This window comes from Cenococcum geophilum, assembly GCF_001692895.1.
Source record: "Cenococcum geophilum 1.58 unplaced genomic scaffold K441scaffold_26, whole genome shotgun sequence".
NCBI classification, from domain to species: Eukaryota; Fungi; Ascomycota; class Dothideomycetes; order Gloniales; family Gloniaceae; genus Cenococcum; species Cenococcum geophilum.
The window spans coordinates 1,387,804-1,404,762 of record NW_027137584.1 but is presented as its reverse complement, the minus strand read 5'-3'; the positions used below and the strand labels follow the sequence as shown (position 1 = coordinate 1,404,762).

At 49.3% G+C, this 16,959-nt stretch overlaps 4 protein-coding genes across 4 annotated transcripts; 3 read left to right on the top strand and 1 right to left on the bottom strand.

Annotated features, from left to right (window-relative positions):
• Positions 1-1,357: 1,357 nt before the first annotated feature.
• K441DRAFT_661468 (uncharacterized protein) lies at positions 1,358-2,462 on the bottom strand. Its single transcript, XM_067648877.1, has one exon. The coding sequence runs from the start codon at positions 2,318-2,320 to the stop codon at positions 1,505-1,507; it is 816 nt and encodes a 271-aa protein (XP_067503048.1). The 5' UTR covers positions 2,321-2,462; the 3' UTR covers positions 1,358-1,504.
• Positions 2,463-5,230: 2,768 nt separating this feature from the next.
• On the top strand, positions 5,231-5,889 carry K441DRAFT_139834 (uncharacterized protein). Its single transcript, XM_067640119.1, has 2 exons — positions 5,231-5,660; positions 5,740-5,889. Exons 1-2 carry the CDS (start codon positions 5,400-5,402, stop codon positions 5,779-5,781), a joined length of 303 nt encoding a protein of 100 aa, XP_067503047.1. The 5' UTR covers positions 5,231-5,399; the 3' UTR covers positions 5,782-5,889.
• Positions 5,890-8,909: 3,020 nt separating this feature from the next.
• On the top strand, positions 8,910-14,056 carry K441DRAFT_687743 (uncharacterized protein; the record flags this gene model as incomplete). Its single annotated transcript, XM_067652120.1, has 6 exons — positions 8,910-10,088; positions 10,149-11,881; positions 12,190-12,193; positions 12,232-12,370; positions 12,403-13,388; positions 13,469-14,056. The coding sequence occupies 6 exons, from the start codon at positions 8,910-8,912 to the stop codon at positions 14,054-14,056; spliced, it is 4,629 nt and encodes a 1,542-aa protein (XP_067503046.1).
• Positions 14,057-15,775: 1,719 nt separating this feature from the next.
• K441DRAFT_661463 (uncharacterized protein) lies at positions 15,776-16,657 on the top strand. The gene is made up of 3 exons (XM_067648876.1): positions 15,776-16,024; positions 16,107-16,177; positions 16,244-16,657. The coding sequence occupies exons 1-3, from the start codon at positions 15,917-15,919 to the stop codon at positions 16,329-16,331; spliced, it is 267 nt and encodes an 88-aa protein (XP_067503045.1). The 5' UTR covers positions 15,776-15,916; the 3' UTR covers positions 16,332-16,657.
• The last annotated feature ends 302 nt before the right edge of the window (positions 16,658-16,959 follow it).

Sequence of the window (16,959 nt, the reverse complement as noted above, 5' to 3'; positions counted from 1 at the left end):
TTATAGCCAATCGATTGTTCAATTGTCCCATAGTAGCTACTTCTCTGCAGATCACCACCTAGCCACGGCGAACGCTGTCATTGTGCTCAACTAGACGTTGCCGAAGATTCCGAGTTCCTTCATAGCTTCAATCCACAACCCACCATACCAATTAATAAACCATCCAAATTTCAAGCACTTTCACCTATTCGACCTCCTTCGAATCTTAGGACATGGTTTCAAGCTGGCCCATCTAAAGAGTTTAACTTACAAGAAATTCATAAGGTTTGACGGTTTGCGTCACCAGACAGAGCGCGAAGTATCCCTTTCGTCTCATTCGCTCATATAACGCTCTTATTCTTAATGACGGCCAAGTCTATCCAGAATACATTTAGGAGGCTTGCTCTCATGAACTTCCGTTTTTGTTTGCGTCCTTCGAGACGTGGGAAAGTCAATTACTTGTTCTGGTAGCTCTTCTTCCCTTAGAATATGAGCAAACTGGAACTCGTCAACTACCTTCCACCACAGCAGGTCCTTCCCCCAATTGCATACACAAGAGCCAGTAAACCGTTAGGAAGAAGTCTCTTTCCCCAGTGTCGATCAGAGTCAGATGCGTTCGTCTAGATCTGCTAATTTAGAGCGGGTGGTTCAGCAAGCGGTTGTCGGATCTTATCGGATTTTGTAATGAATACTTGACGGTTTCGGCATGGGAGCTCAAAGAAAATCCCGGGGCGCATGACATGTGCCTAAACAATAGGGAGCAGTGCGAGTCAGAACTTGTTCAAGTTTCAATATCGCTGAGGCTAACTTCGATTCCCAATCTGCCCGTTGGGCTCGCTGCGCGAGCTGATTTTTTGTCTCCTGGACAAGCAGAGTTGGAAAAAGTGTGCCGGAAACGTAATGCCTTAGAGGGACTATCATGGCCGAAACCCAATGAGAGTGCCGTTTAGATGCAGACATCGCTGCAAAGGAGGATATTGCTTTTTTGATTGGGTTCGTATCGATATGTCGCATGGTTTCTTAGTTGTAGACACTTAACAACACGATTTAGAAGGCCCAAACGAGTGGCAGAAAAGTCCGCTCGTTCACCCTCTATTCCACAGAATATTAGTCCACACCCCTTACCAGTAAGTTATCAAGGCTAACCCGTAAGCAGTTCTCTTTTAAGGCATTGTACTACTTACGATATATACTTCATTTTTTTAGCTTCAATCTATGCCAACCACTCAGGCTCTCTCCGCATGCATGCCTTATCAAACATGCAGGATATAGAGGAAACGCCGCTACCGCCGCGCGCTTAAGACCTTGCCCTACACAACCCAAATATCAATGCAATCAAACTCAACATTTCCATCTTTATGAACTTTAGGGGGGGCAGTGTTGCTAGTGGGTGCTACGGCATATAGAGAGGACGCTTGTACACTTTATGGGTGGGATTATTTGGTAAAACAATTGAAGTGTGTAACAGTAGTCTAGAGGAACCAATAACGAATAGAATAGATCCGATGAAGCTTCACTCCACATTTTACACTGGCGCTGGAAAATAACTCCGGACCTCAACAGGACTTAGCCCTTTTCTAAGCCACTGCATAACTGAGTCTTCAAAGCTATATTCTAAGGCGTTCTTGAGTAAACCCATACCCCAAGGTCCATCAGTGTAACTAAAAACATTGTCACTATAACGCTTCCACTCTATCTCCAACACTTTCAGGGCTTTCAACTTTCCAAGGCCAGTCAAAACTGGCACCAATATATGCCGTGATCCGGTAAAACGACCCAAAGTTTGCGTAGCCCCCAAATTTTCTATCCCGAACATTGCGCAGAGTTCGACGAGATTGAAGCCAATACGCAAAAACTCAAGCTCTATACACCTAGTTAAGAGCGCAGAGACAATGTTGAACCCTCTGTCTGTATATTCTTCCGCTTCTTCAGAAGGACCAGATCTAACTATCGCTGAGCAATGGGTAGGCATTTCAAGGTGTCGCAGATGTGCGCGTCCAAATGGACCAATAGCGGCGAGGAAAGCTCGTGCGACATAGCGAACGGATTTATTCATATCGAATACGTAGAATTTGTTTTGAGTAAAGAAAAACCTTCGAGTCTCTTGGCGTAATTGGTGGTTGGCAGCGATGGAGGTGAGGTTAGAAAGCGAATTGCTAGAATGGCTACCGTATGCTAGTAGTCGGCTACTGGACCCGAACTTTACTTTGAAGCATTCCTCGTCGCACAGGAGATGGTGGTAGATGAGATTGCGAAGCTCTCCCGGAAGCTTAAAAAATGGGGAAACCTCAGGTACGTTTGTTTGTATGGATTCCGTACTGGAGGTCGACATTCCAGCCATTATGATTCGTGAAAAGGGCGACGTATTCAATTGTTTAGTGACTTACGCCGAGCTTGAGGGGCAAATGTGCTAATAGCAGCACTTGAGAAAAGAAAAGAAAAGAAAATATAAATGGTTCGCTTGCCCTGAATCTAACAGCCAGTCCCGAGCGACCAATGTCCAAGAGTCAGGAGAAGAGTGATACAAGAGCATTTCAGTATCGTATCTTTAATTTTATAGATCGCACAATAGTAAAAGCAAGTTTCCTAAATGACGTATGACTAGATTGGCTAGTGATTAAATTTTTTTTAGCAAGTGTATATGACAAATCTTCACCTGACTTCGAATTTGAAAGGAAAGTTTTAATGACAATAAGCTTTCGCTACTGTTGATGAACACAATAGGTCAACCACAATAGTACACAAACTCTCAAATCTCCTGCCACCTCCCCTCTCTTCATCCGCTTTCTAATAAAAGCGCCCACCTGCCCGGCCAGATCAAGGTGGATTTTGTATCAACCCCTAATACGTTTGGAGAGTATCAGTCAGGAGAGATACCCCACATTTTCAGCCCAAATTGTTCGCGATTGTGGTCGTTTATACTTCAGAGGCCATGGAAGGGATGAAGTTTTGTGATATATTAGTGCAGGAATAAGAAAAATTACCTGTTTCTCTTATCGTAAGTAATCGCAACCATTCGAGTGCGACATTATCCCTCCCTCTTGATCGGATTGTGCTCAGCGACCGTTCCCCATATGTCTCGTGAGTTGTTCCCTCCTGGTTAGGTGCTGAAATCCTCCGGTCACCAAGTATCTAAGAAAACATTGACATAGACTTCCACCAAGTAGATTATACACAGATACGCCTTCTTTCCATCCCGAGCCCAACTCACTGGTTAATATTCCCAGCCCCCCTTCCCAATAGCAACAAACAATAGGGTGACCAAAACAGTAATGACGCTCCATACAATACCCCACGCCCACGCCTTCAATGCCGCGTCCACAACATCCTGATTCGATGCAAAAACCAACACGTACGACTCGACCCCTCTAGTAACAGCGCAACTGTTGCACTAGCATCCCCGGTCCTGTCTCTGGTCTCAGTGATTAACTCCCTTCTAGCCGCAAAACAATGCCGTGAAGCATTCTGCAAGGCGTCTCGGGTCGTAGAGTGCGATGTCTGCGAACCAATCCAGACCCATGCGAGACAAATTGGCATCATCCATGTCCAGAGACTGTTAACCATGACACCGATCGTACCGATATTATTATCATCATCAGAGGTATCGAGGAAGATGATAATAGCCAAGAGCTGCACGACGAGGGCCCCAAGAATTTAAAATCTCAAGGAATATGTCCTATTACTATGTAAGATTGCCCTTACGGAGCGCGGAAGATTTAATGACTACCATTCCCGCTTCGTTTTATCCATTTCTTCGATAAAATGCCGCCACCATTTCTTTTTCGTAGGGTCAATAATAAGTTGCACCAACTCCTTTTCTGGTCCCAGCACGAGCCGAAGTGGTACGCCCTGGCTGGCAACCAAAAACTAACTTGCATCGTTTAATACTCCAACCATTTGCCCGCCTAGCTCTTTATTCCACTTCTTCAAATTGCGAAACTCGTCATTAATCCAGCGTGTATTAAGCACTGTAATAGCAAGGCTGGGCGTAATCAGCATCGGACAGCCGATCGCAAGGAAGAACGCCATAAGGTCTTTGTTTCGAATGGCAATTAAAATGCTAGGACGAGCCAAGGTACCAGCCACGGACTGGTCGAGGTGGCAAATAATATGAAGTCAAAACGGGCCGACCCGGTGCCGCAGTTTTGACAGCACCATTTATATGTTATCCCCTTAGCCTCTGAGATATTAGAGGTAAGTGTACCGTTCATTGTGGTTAGAGAGGAGGATGGGGCGGAATCGGATAGAGCTGCTTGTGCTGCAAGCTCAGTACAATCTCCAGTTAAATTCCGAGCTGGCTACGATAGAGGCGAATAAAAATAGAGTTAGCAATCTAGACATGATGTTGATGTATCTCTTCTCTTCAGTGTCAAAGCTTCTGAGGATCTGGTGCACACTTTGACTTCGGAAGATACTTTGAACTGATTGAATTGCAAGAAGATTGTGAGCTATGTGACTGGTTCTTATACTGACCAGTTGCATGACTTAGAATTGCTATATGCACACGCATTTATTGACAATTTGCCTCGCAGGTCGCCTTGTTTAAGATACCGAGGCATGAATGTTTAGCCATACTCGTTGGGGTACAGTTTACGAATCAAGACGTTCTCGAGCATGCCATAAGATAAAATAGTATGAATTTCCTTTTCAGCTGAACGCCATGTGGGGGCGTCGGCATTAGCTGGATGCCCGTGCACTCCGTTCCTGGATTGAATTGAATGCTTCGGAAGTAGATAGTTAATTAGGGGGAGCTGATCAAAAGCTCGTTAAAGGGGAGGCGAAATAGGGACTTGATGTTCAAGATACTTGAAAAAAATAGGACATTACTGATAGCAAATGCTCGGCATGTTTAGTGGAAAGGATTTTTGTTAGAATATAAGACAAATAAAGCTTTTCCGGGGTAAACCAATGAACGATTAGGCTACAGACTCTTAAACTTGAGGAATACGTGGAAACATACTACGGTGTGAATATCCGATTATGCCGCATTGATACTTATGGGTATCTGTTGTGATGATAGATCATTGCGAACAAGCAATGAAACTAATGGAATGAAGCAAGGCGCTGCGCTGGAGGAAGGCTGAAGGCTGAAGGCTGAGGGCTGGAGCGGCTTGCTTGAAGTGGCGTTTTATCATGCAAGACTTGCGATGACGCACATAACTCTAACCTACCCGATAGGACACTTTTCAAGAACACTTGATATATTTGACATGGATTTGAGGGATTTCATTGAAGTGCTTGAATGCTTCCAGATGACATGCATATGAAGCACACCTTATTCCGGCGAAATGGACCGCTTCGCGACGTTGCCCAGCGATTTGTTACGATGACGAAATCTTGTCAACTTGGTCGTCTAAGCAAGCACCAGCGCCAGGGTCTCTGCCAAGCTGACAACCGGTGCCGATCACCAAAGCCCCGCCATGTCACCGGAGCGTCGCCAGGTGCGCATCATCCTCTGGTCGAAAATGTCGACCGTCTCCATGAAACCTTCGCGAGAGCGAATCGCTGAAATAGCCGCCAAGCAGGATGCGAAAGCGGCGGCGCGTAAGGTGGCGCAGCCAGAGCGCAAGAGCCACGAGGAAGAACAAGCGGCGCAAATGATCCAGCGCAACTACAGAGGCTATCGCGAACGTAGGCAGCTTGCCGGAATGGGTTTGGATTCTTCGACAAGATGGGTAGAGGTGTGTACTTATTTAATTCTTTGCGAATTTTTAATCTATTATTTATGTGCTTCCAGAGCTAACCCGATCATCCGTGCAGGCTATTAAAGAAGGTCAGCTTATCATCCTTCCGCCGTGGTAACATGAGCAGAATACTAAATCTGTTAAAGCACGATGGAGAAATGCCACAAAACCTATCGCACGATCCGAGCGTTCTCGAAGTGCAAGGGAGTCAGGTCCTGGGGTACGAGCACGGAGAGATTCTGACGTTGCCAGACAAACCTGGAAGCGTGTTGGTGAGATCGCGAGGAGGGCAGGTGGAGATGATCCGAGCGAGCCGTCGGAGGATGAGGATGATATGACTCAAGAGGAGAGGGAAGAATACCACCGGAAGAGGGCGGAGAATAAGCGGGAACGGGAAAGAACAGCCAAGATGATGGACCTGCAATACTTTCTGGAGATGGTAGATCAGAAGCATCGGTACGGTTCGAATCTTCGAGCGTATCATGAGGAGTGGAAAAAGGCAGATACAAACGAGAACTTCTTCTACTGGCTTGATAAGGGAGAGGGCAAGCATGTGGAGTTGCCTACAGTTTCTCGAGAGCGCCTCGAGAAGGAGCAGGTCCGATATCTATCAAGGGAAGAGCGGATGAAATACTTGGTCAAGATTGATGGAGATGGTCGGTTATGTTGGGCATGGGATGGGACGAGAATTAGCACAACTACGGATTATAAGGACAGCATAAACGGGATTGTTCCAGTGAATGATACGTCTCCAGCATATCGATCGGAGGATGGCACACTATATCGGAGTAGCATGTCCTCGATTTCGTCAAACTCGTCTGCGGACTCGGCGGCTGAGGAACACAGCCGTGAGGAAGGAGAACACTATGTCAATCATGATTTGGATAATGCGAAAGGCGTTAAGAAGATCCACCATGTCTCTGCGGCTACCGTTTTAAATCATCTTTTAAGGAGCTCTGTCAAACCAAACTCGTGGATATTTGTAAGAATGATACTCTCTCCGGAACTCTTATGCATTTCAAACCAATGAATCTAACTGAGAAGCTAGGTCGCAGATACCTCTTTCCGGCTATATGTTGGCATTAAACAATCCGGCACCTTTCAGCACAGCTCATTTCTCCACGGTGCCCGAATATCCGCTGCAGGTCTCATTAAAATCAAGGACGGTCAACTTCGCCGACTATCACCTTTAAGTGGTCACTATCGGCCTCCCACTAAGAATTTTCGTGCTTTTGTACATTCTTTGCGGGACGCAGGTGTGGACATGTCACGGGTATCGATATCACGTTCGTACGCGGTGCTAGTTGGACTGGAAGCTTACACAAAGACTCGAAAGAAAATCAAACATGGTCTCCATCATGCTAGCAAAAACAAGGACAAGGTCCTACACCCGGAGGAAGCAAAGAAAAGGGAAGAAGCTATGAAAGACAAAAGCAAGAGTGCCGAGAAAGAGCGACATATTCTAGCCGACGAAGCTAAAAAGGAAAAGGAATCTAAAAAGCAAAGCAATTTTAGGGAAAGGTTTAGGCGAAAATTACGGATTGGATCTATGTCTTCGAAGGACGGGTTAAGCAAGCAGGGACCAGAACCGGTAGTGAGCATGAATGGAGAGGATGTCGAGGGTCCATTCCCCGGCAAGGCGAACGGTGGAGTCGGTGACGGATCATGACTTGCTTATGAAGGAGTTTGGAGCGTTATGGATTTGGTCTATGATATCCAATTCGTCTGGTACTCTCCAAGGGAGAATAACTGTTATTAGAGCTTGGGACTTCACAGATAGTCCATGGTAGTGATTGCGGCATAAATAACTTTCAAGAAGTAATTATGTATCGAGCATTTACATCTGTTATGTCGCTACGAATAATGCATACACGTATCACTCTAAATTAAGGGGTTTGCGGAGATGGTTGAGCTAATGTCACAATCAGGAGCTTGTCTGGTCCGGTGTTTCGTGGGTCTATCATAGTGACACGGAAGCATAAAGCCTCCGAGAAAACTGGAAGACTTGCAGCATTGTGAGTGAAGCAGGCCCTGTCCCGCCTCCCCGAAGGGCTCTCTAGCTCGTGCATCCGCACGATCCGCCGTCTCAGGGCCTGCAAGTGCACGCGTTGGTGAAGTCGTGATGCTCAGGGCAGCAATCATAGATCGGGAGCTAGAATGGCTTGGCAAACAGGCTGCATTCAAGCGCGGCACGCCAGCGGACGTTGGGTTTTTCCGCGACTGCCAGGGATCATCCGGCGTCCCTCAGCCACAGCGCGTCATCGAGCATCGACTTCAGGACGACTTCCGACTTTTGCTTGGTGCATGTCACCATACGAGGGATCGAAGAGCAAGGTTTCACACCGACGATCATGACATAGCTTGCTGAGACACAACCCCACTCGAACTCCATTGCTGCCAGGCCACCCCTCTCTCCCGTCTGCGAATTCCCAGAACGCGCGAGAGGAGTTCCGTCGTGTGCAGATCGAGCTCAGAGCTCTACTCTGGCCAACCCAGATGCTCCATCATGCACCTCTTAAGCACATGTTTCTTGATTCAGGAGTATGCGCCACAGTGTCTTACTGGCATTGGCTAAGTTAGACTGAGCACTCGAGTAGACTTCCTCCATGCGGCGTGTTCGTCCAGAAACTCCGATCATCAGGATCACATCGATCTTCCACGGGTCTCCATCAGGCCATAGCTTCCCCATCGACGATTGGACTAAGCGGTCTTCCCTCTACCCCAGCCCAGCCACACCTGCTGCGAGACCCGCTATACGCCCATGTTGCACCAAGCAGCACGAAAACGAAGCTCAAGCCGCTCGAGGCTGGTGCTGTGACGTAATAGGCCTTCACAGCACTGCTGGAAGCCGCCCAGTATTAGGGTGAGAGGCGGCATCCGTGTTGCAGTGATGAACCTTCAGCAGCCGCAAAACAAGTTTCCCTTGCACCAACTAACCAAGGGCCCCAGGCATTTGAGGCGCGAGCTCTGCAAAAAGCTCCCCTGCCAAAATTGAGTAACTCCCGAATACCTACGTCATCGCGAACCTCCAGGCCATCTTTCCCTCTTCCCTCCCATTTATTATTGCTTCCCTGCGCCCATCCATTTCTTTCTCTCTACATATACGTCTTCTGCGACGTCAATTATATGACATCCAATTCCTCTTCCTACGCCTATTACTCTTTCCCCCCAACTCCAAACAGATCATCCCCCGTTGCCTCTAGATCACATCACTCTTCTCCAAGAACACAACGCACATCTAAAAGCATGGCTCCATCGCCAGCAGCCGGTAAGGGCAGTGAGGCCCCCCGAACACCCACAAAACTAGGTCGCAAGCCCCAATCAAGTGCCACATCAAAGCTCAGTCAAGCGACCAAATCTCCCCCAGTAGAAAAAGAAGAAGCTGAAAACCCCGAATTACCTCCCCGGCCAACTGAAAGTGATGTAACCGAGAGGGCCGAAGACGTGCCGAGTACAGCAGAAGATGCCAAGGAGTCAGCAACCGAAGAAGCTGGAGATGTCACGGGCAAGGTCTCCCAGGCTGGAGGCGATCTAGAAGAAGCTGAACCAAAGCCAATTGACAAGCCCGAAGACACCATTGGCGGCGTACAGGAAGCCGCTGAGGGTGCTGAAAGGGAAGCTGAAGACACAGGTGACGATGCCACCGAGAAGGCAGGCGATACCGCAGACGACGTAGAAGACACCGCAGACGATGTCACAGATATAACAGGCGAAGCTGCCGAGCGTGCACAGAGGACTGGAGGCGGTCTGCTGAGCGGCGCCCAAGGACTCGCTAGACGAGCGTCAAATTTGGCTGGAAAGGCCACCCAAGACCCAGCCGGAGCTGCGAAAGACACAGCCGACAATGTCACAGACACTGCCGGTGAAGCTGCTGAAGGTGCCGGAGACGTTGTCAATGGCGTCAAGGACACCGCTGAAGACGTGACTGGCCAAGAGCTTCCCGATGTTCCGGATCTTTCCATTCTCAAGGGCCTCGAAGTTAATGAGGATGGTATAATCAACGATAACGATGGCAAACCCGTCGGCAGGCTAGTGGAGGGTGATGCCGAAGACCTTGTAGGCTATATCGTTGGTGACGACGGCGAAATCCTCGACGAAGATGGCGACCTTGTTGGCCGATGCGAGATCCTTCCCGACAAAGCAAGAGAGCTTATAGAGCAAGCAAAGGGTGCTGCCGAGGGCGGCCCCAAGATGCCTGGAATCGAAATCCTGAAAGGTCTCACCGTCGACAAGACCGGCCAGATCCTCAACCAGGACGGCGATTTCGTCGGCCAGCTTGTTGAAGGCAACCCGGCTGAGCTCCAGGGTCTCGAGTTCAACGAAAACGGCGAGATCCTTGACGACGAAGGAAATGTCATCGGCAGAGCTAGGCTTCACCCAGACGCAGCTGACCTTGCCGACCAAGACGAGATTCCAGATGCCGAAGTTCCTGAGGGCGTCGATGGCGTTGCTGACGAAGCTGTCGGAGCTACTGATGGCGTCAAGGAAGGCGCAGAAGGTGCCGTTAACGGAGTTAAAGACGAGGCTGAAGGTATCGAGGCTGAAGGTATCGAGGCCGAGCTTCCTGGTGTCGAAGCCCTCGAAGGCAAGGAGATCAATGAGGCCGGCGAGGTCCTCAACGAGGATGGCGAGGTCATCGGTCAGCTCGCCGAAGGTAACATTGACGATGTCAAGGGCCTAACTGTCAACGATAAGGGCGAGGTGGTCGACGCTGACGGCAACGTGCTCGGAAAGGTTGAACTCGCTGATGGCGCTGCGGAGAAGTTGAAGGAGGCTGCCGCTGGTGCTCTGGATGTCCGCATCCTCGAAGACCTGAAGGTCAACAGGAAGGGCAAGGTCCTCGATGAGGAGGGCGAGGAGATCGGCGAGCTCAAGGAAGGTGACGTCAAGGTGTGTGCTGGAAAGACAATCAACGAGAAGGGTGAAGTTGTTGACAGGGAGGGCAATGTCCTCGGAAAAGTTGAAGTCGTATCTGGCGAAGCCGCCCTGGAGGCCATGAAGGCTCTCAGGGAGAAGCTTAGCGAGGTTGAGGAGGCTGCTCCAGAACCAGCCATCCCTGACATCGACATCCTTGAAGGACTCAAGGTCAACAAGAAGGGTCAAATCCTAAACGAAGACGGAGAACCAATCGGCGAGCTCGTTGAAGGTAACGTCGCTGCCTGCGCAGGCAAGAGGGTCAATGACAAGGGTGAAGTACTTGACAAGGATGGTAAGGTTATTGGAAAAGCCAAGGTCCTTCCTCAAGAACCCGCGGAGGCTGCTGAGGGTGCTGTTGAAGGAGAACAGGACGCCGCCGAAGGGGCACAAGATGCTGCTGAAGAGGCTCAAGAAGTCGTGGAGGAAGCCGGACCCGAACTACCACCTCTCTCTATTCTTGAAGGACTTACCGTCAACAAGGCTGGCAAGGTCGTTGACAGCAAGGGCAACATTGTTGGCGAGCTTGTTGAGGGCGATCCCAAGAAATTGTCCAAGATGGGTGTCGCCTGTGATGCTGAAGGCCAATTCTGGGACAACAAAGGCCATGTCATCGGCCGTGCCCAGACGGTAGTTGTTGAAGAACCAGACGAGGAACCACCATTTGCTGGTCTTGAAGGCCTGATTGTCGTCAAGGGCGGCATGGTTGAGGATGAGAACGGCAACACGGTAGGCCAAGTCGTCGAAGGCGACCCGAAGAAACTTGTTGGCCGAGCTGTTGATGAAGATGGTGATATTATTGACAGGAAAGGATCAGTCGTCGGTCATGCCGAACGCTGGGAGGAGCCTGAGGCCGAAGCCGAGCCCGAAGTTGAGCCTGAAGATTTGTCCATCCTTGCTGGAAGAGTTGTCAACAAGCAGGGTAACGTTATCGGCGACGATGGTGTACCCATTGGCCGCTTGGTCGAGGGTAATCTTAAGGAACTGGCTGGCAAGAAGTGCGACAAGAACGGTCAAATCTGGAACGACTGGGGCGACGTTATTGGCCGCTGCGAGCTTATTCCTATGAACGAACGCGAGGCTAAACCGGAAGGACCATTTGCCGGTCTCCAAGACCTCCGTGTCGTTGCTGACGGCAAGGTTGCTGACGAAGATGGCAACATCGTTGGCCAAATTGTCGATGGAAATCCCAAGCGCCTCGTTGGCCTTGCTGTTGATGAGGATGGCGATATTATTGACAAGCATGGAAACGTTAAGGGCCATGCTGAGCCTCTCGAAGAAGAGGAGGAAGCGCCCCCNGATTTGTCCATCCTCGATGGCTTGACTTTGAACAAACAAGGATTCCTCGTGGATAGCAATGGCATCCCTGTTGGAAAACTTGTTGAAGGCAACCTGGTGACACCGGAAAGGTTGTTGGCCGATGCGAACTCATTCCTGATAACGAACGTGTCTCCAAAGCCGAAGGGCCTTTCGCAGGCCTGAAGGTCTCAAGGTCGTTAAAGATGGAATGGTTGAAGATGCGGATGGCAACGTTGTCGGTGTAATTATCGAGGGTAACCCCAAGAAACTGATCGGCCACTCCGTCGACGAAGACGGTGACATTATCGACAAGCATGGTAATGTTAAAGGCCACGCTGAGCCTTGGGAGGAAGAGGAGGAAGCGCCCCCAGATTTGTCCATCCTCGATGGCTTGACTTTGAACAAACAAGGATTCCTCGTGGATAGCAATGGCATCCCTGTTGGAAAACTTGTTGAAGGCAACCTCAAGGAGCTTGCCGGCCGAAAGAGCGATGGTGAGGGTCTGATCCACGGTGACACCGGAAAGGTGTTGGCCGATGCGAACTCATTCCTGATAACGAACGTGTCTCCAAAGCCGAAGGGCCTTTCGCAGGCCTTGAAGGTCTCAAGGTCGTTAAAGATGGAATGGTTGAAGATGCGGATGGCAACGTTGTCGGTNTAATTATCGAGGGTAACCCCAAGAAACTGATCGGCCACTCCGTCGACGAAGACGGTGACATTATCGACAAGCATGGTAATGTTAAGGGCCACGCTGAGCCTTGGGAGGAAGAGGAAGCACCAGAAGCCGACCTCTCAGCTTTGGCTGGCTGCACCGTCAACAAGGCCGGTAACGTTGTCGATTCGTCTGGCACGATCCTTGGTCGTGTCGCCGAAGGCGACCCCTCCACTATGATCGGAAAGAAGGTCGACGGCGAGGGTCGGATTTGGGACAATGCTGGCAACGTCATTGGCCGCGCAGAGCTCGTCCAGGGTGCACCCTCTGGTCCAGAGGGACCTTTCGCTGGCTTCGAAAACAACACTGTCGCTAAAGATGGAACCGTCCAGACCCCAGATGGCACCATCATTGGACGTGTTATCGAAGGCGATATCAATAGGCTCGTTGGCCACAAGGTCGACGAGGATGGTGATATTACCGACAAGAATGGTAACACTATTGGCAAAGCCGAACGTTGGGAGCCAGAAGAGAAGGAGAGACGTGTCAACCCTATGGCCGGCCTGCACGTCAATAAAGAAGGTGAAGTCCGTGACCAGAACGGCGATCTCATCGGTAGACTCACGGCTGGTGACCTTGGCCACTGTGCTGGCCTCGAAATCGACGACAACGGTTATGTCGTCGATAATGATGGCAACAAGGTCGGCGAAGCTACTCTTCTAGAGAACATCGTTCCCGAGGAAGAACCCGAAGAGGAACCCAAAGAGGAGACAGAGGAAGAGAAGAAGAGGAAAGAGGATGCTGAGCTAGCCGACAAGATGGCAAACATTTGCCAGCAGACACTTGAGCGGATACAGCCAGTGTGCAAGCAGATCACTGAGGTAAGTTTTGAATTACAACTGATTCTAAGTTTACCAAAAGATATTAACAATATTTACAGTATATCGAGAAAGCCGACCGTACTCCTCGCGACGAGCTGGACGAGGAAGAGCTTGTCAACAACGTCAAGCCCCTCATTGAAGAAGGTGGCCGCATCCTCCAAGAATGCAACGGCGCCCTCCGCGGCCTTGACCCCGACGGCCGCATCGCTGCACAGGCCAAGGGCCGTGCCAGCACTCGGGAGGCCACACCCGAGGAGTACCGTCTCGCAGATTGCCTGAAGGAGCTGACCACCACGGTCGTCACGACCATCGACAACGCGAAGAAGCGCATCTCAGATATGCCGCACGCGAAGAAGAAGCTGAACCCACTCTGGGCCCTGCTCACCGAACCACTCTTCCAGATCATCGCGGCGGTTGGCTTGCTGCTCGCCGGTGTGCTGAATCTTGTCGGCAGACTACTCAACGGCCTTGGACTGGGCGGCCTTGTCACCGGCCTGCTTGGCGGTCTGGGCATCGACAAGCTGCTCAGTGGCTTGGGACTTGGTAGCATTACCGAATCGCTTGGTATGGGCGACAAGAAGAAGAAGAAGGGCGGTAACCCTGTTGCTGGCCTGCCGTTGATCGGTGGTCTTTTGGGTGGCAAGTAAGCTTGCTTTATGGCCACTGGGACTCACGAGAGGTGAAGCTTGAAGGAGAGATACGAGGACGAGGGCGGCGCGTGGGGATGCATGAGATGCCACGCGCCATGAGAGATATGATGACGAATTGAAGTTGGAGGACTCCTTCCCATAGGAGGCACATTGTGACACTAATTGCAAAAAAAGTAGCGCTGTTTCTTGTTCGGTTTGGTGTCCTTCATCTCTTGTATTCCTGTTTGTCTATTTGGTATGATACGATATGACTAGGCTTGCTAGTGTTATTTCATTTTGTGAGTGTTTTGTTAGGGTTGGCTTTTTGTCCCGTTGGGTATTTGGTAGGGTATTTGGATTGATTGTATAATAGCCACGGTAGTAGTGGTATGACTCTCTTCCTGCTTCATTCTTCCCCGACATAACAATACTAAAAAATCATTTTGCGTCTAGTTGTACCTGCGTTTGAGGAAAATTACTAGTAATAATCCTTGTGATTGCTTAGGTGTCCGGAAAACGCGAAAAGACTTGGAAACATACATGACGCTGAGCTTCACCAGTAAGCCGCACTCAAATACTGTACCAGAAGTAGCGAGAGATGATCGTTTCGAAGGAAATCTGCAGACGTCTTTTCCCTTGGTAGTATATTTGTCGGTCCAGGTCGGATTTTGCCGATTACCCTGTTCCTGTTCCAGTTGCATACTACCCTATGAATTACACTGTTTTTGTTGCCTGTACCCCCTCATCCCTTCCGCTTTCGTCCTACTATTATCGATAAGAGCTGGCCAATAGAATCAATAGGATCAAAGCTCCGTGTTCGCGCACGGTCCACATTTCGTAGGACGTCACCAGCGGAAGGGATACCCCGCCCTCGTATATATATAGTTTCTTTTCTTCATAGTTTGAATAGACAGAGTCTTCCTCACCTTCTCCTGTTTTAGAACTTCATGTCAAGCTAGCAAATTGTGAACCTCACACTTGGTTACCATTTATCAGATTGGAGACATGATTCTGAAGAGGTGAATGAGGGGTAAGGTTTTCCAGTCCCGAAAAAGGATAATGGAAAGAGAGGCACTATGTCGACCTGTTTTCGTTACCTATTACCGACTTAGTGGCAATGTAACGACGGAGTGGCAATGAAGAGACTATATATACATGGTGCCAAGAGGCTTCCTGACGATCGCAATGTAGAAGACGATTGCAATCTACATTTGACTGACACTAATTGGTAATGAAGGGAGTTGGGGAAAATGTTTTGGCTCTACATCTTGTACGGGTTCCAGTGTCCCCCTCTGTGCGCGCGCAACACACACAACAATTCGGTAATTCTTGCTTCATCCCTTTCTATCCGAGGCTTTGAAGCTCCCTCTTCCACAAGCGTTGTTGTAAGCTTTGCAGTGTGTGGGAATTGAACGAGCGACTTAATTGTAAATCTATGGAAATCAAGTGGTATAAATACATAAAAGTAGACCGAGTCGGTGAGCGAGTCAAGGGCTAGGCAACTGAAACAAGGTGGTACGCTAGTGAGACAAATGACGTTTTGACATGGTACCGGTAGTCGGTTACAGTTGTGATATCCCCGTCGTGATATATCTTGTCTCGGCCGTAGAGGGTCTAGTAGGCGGTGAGGAGAAGCCAAGGCTCCCTTTTGGCCCGACTACGAGTGCACGCGCTTTCCGCGGGGAAGTGCTCCCGCGGTAGGTAGGGTGGGGCGTGCCGTTTCTGCGAATGGTGAGTGACGCGCTGGGGCGTTTTAAACTCGACTCTACTCCGCTTTTCTCTCCTCTTCTCTTCTTCTCTACTCCAGTTTACCGATTTGCTTGTTCTCAATCGTGCAAAGTCCAGTTTCTCTTAAGGTTTCTACACACTTGAAGAGCAATGACGAAAGAATCTTCTTCCAGCAGCTCCGGCTCCGGCTCTGGCGCGGGGAGCGGCTCGAGCGGTTCGTCAGGCTACACTATCACGAGCACCGGGACGAATAGTCAGGTACGTGGGTCCCTGCATATTAGCCTCACAAGTTGCTCTTCAGGGCAGGGTTGTGTTGAAATATACTAACACAGGCGGGTAGGGCAACCACTACTGCAGCCGCGACTACGGCTCTGGAGCGCAGAATAGCAACTCGTACCACTATTCTAATAGGTGAGTAGCGCTTGGCTGGGCTTTCGTTACTACTGGAAGTTTAGTGCAAGGCTGATGGGACAATAGTAACGGGAGTTACTACTACTCGAACCCGAATGGGAGCACATATTACAATGACGGGAATGGGGGTTCGAGATATAATTCAGGCAGATAGGATCTGTCGGTACGAGATGCTGACATAACTAGCTAGGCGTGCTATTTGCGGTTTGGTGTCGGACTGCTTAAGCATCGACTAGAAGTTAACTGTGGTGGTGTAGTTCGCCCCCCCGGATACAATATCTAGATTGGGCATAGATTCAGAAAGCACAGGCCTTCGATAGTTACAAAGATTGGCCCGCAGCTCCAGAGTCTTCAACAACTCTGACAGACGGACAGACAGACAGCTTCTTCTTCAATACATCTTCTTTCCTTATTGACCGCTTTTCCACTGATTGATTCTGACCGAAAGTACCGTATCTTTCTATTAGCAGAGCCCGTACCCTTCCACACTTTTTAATTATTTCAAATATATTATTATTAAATATATATATAACATTTTAGTTTACTACTTGAAGCAAGTTTTAGGGACATCATTAGATCATGGCAACCTGTCGACCTGAATCAGGGAAAATTCCATAGAGCCGTCAATCCCTTCCTAGCAGCTCATATTACGGCATTCAAAATATACCTCTTCGTCCGTAAATATGATCCGGCGTCGAGAAAACAATGCTTCTTAATAGGTCCAAGCCCGCATCATCCATACCGATGCTCTAATCAACTGCCGTGGTCTTCGTTATCTTAAG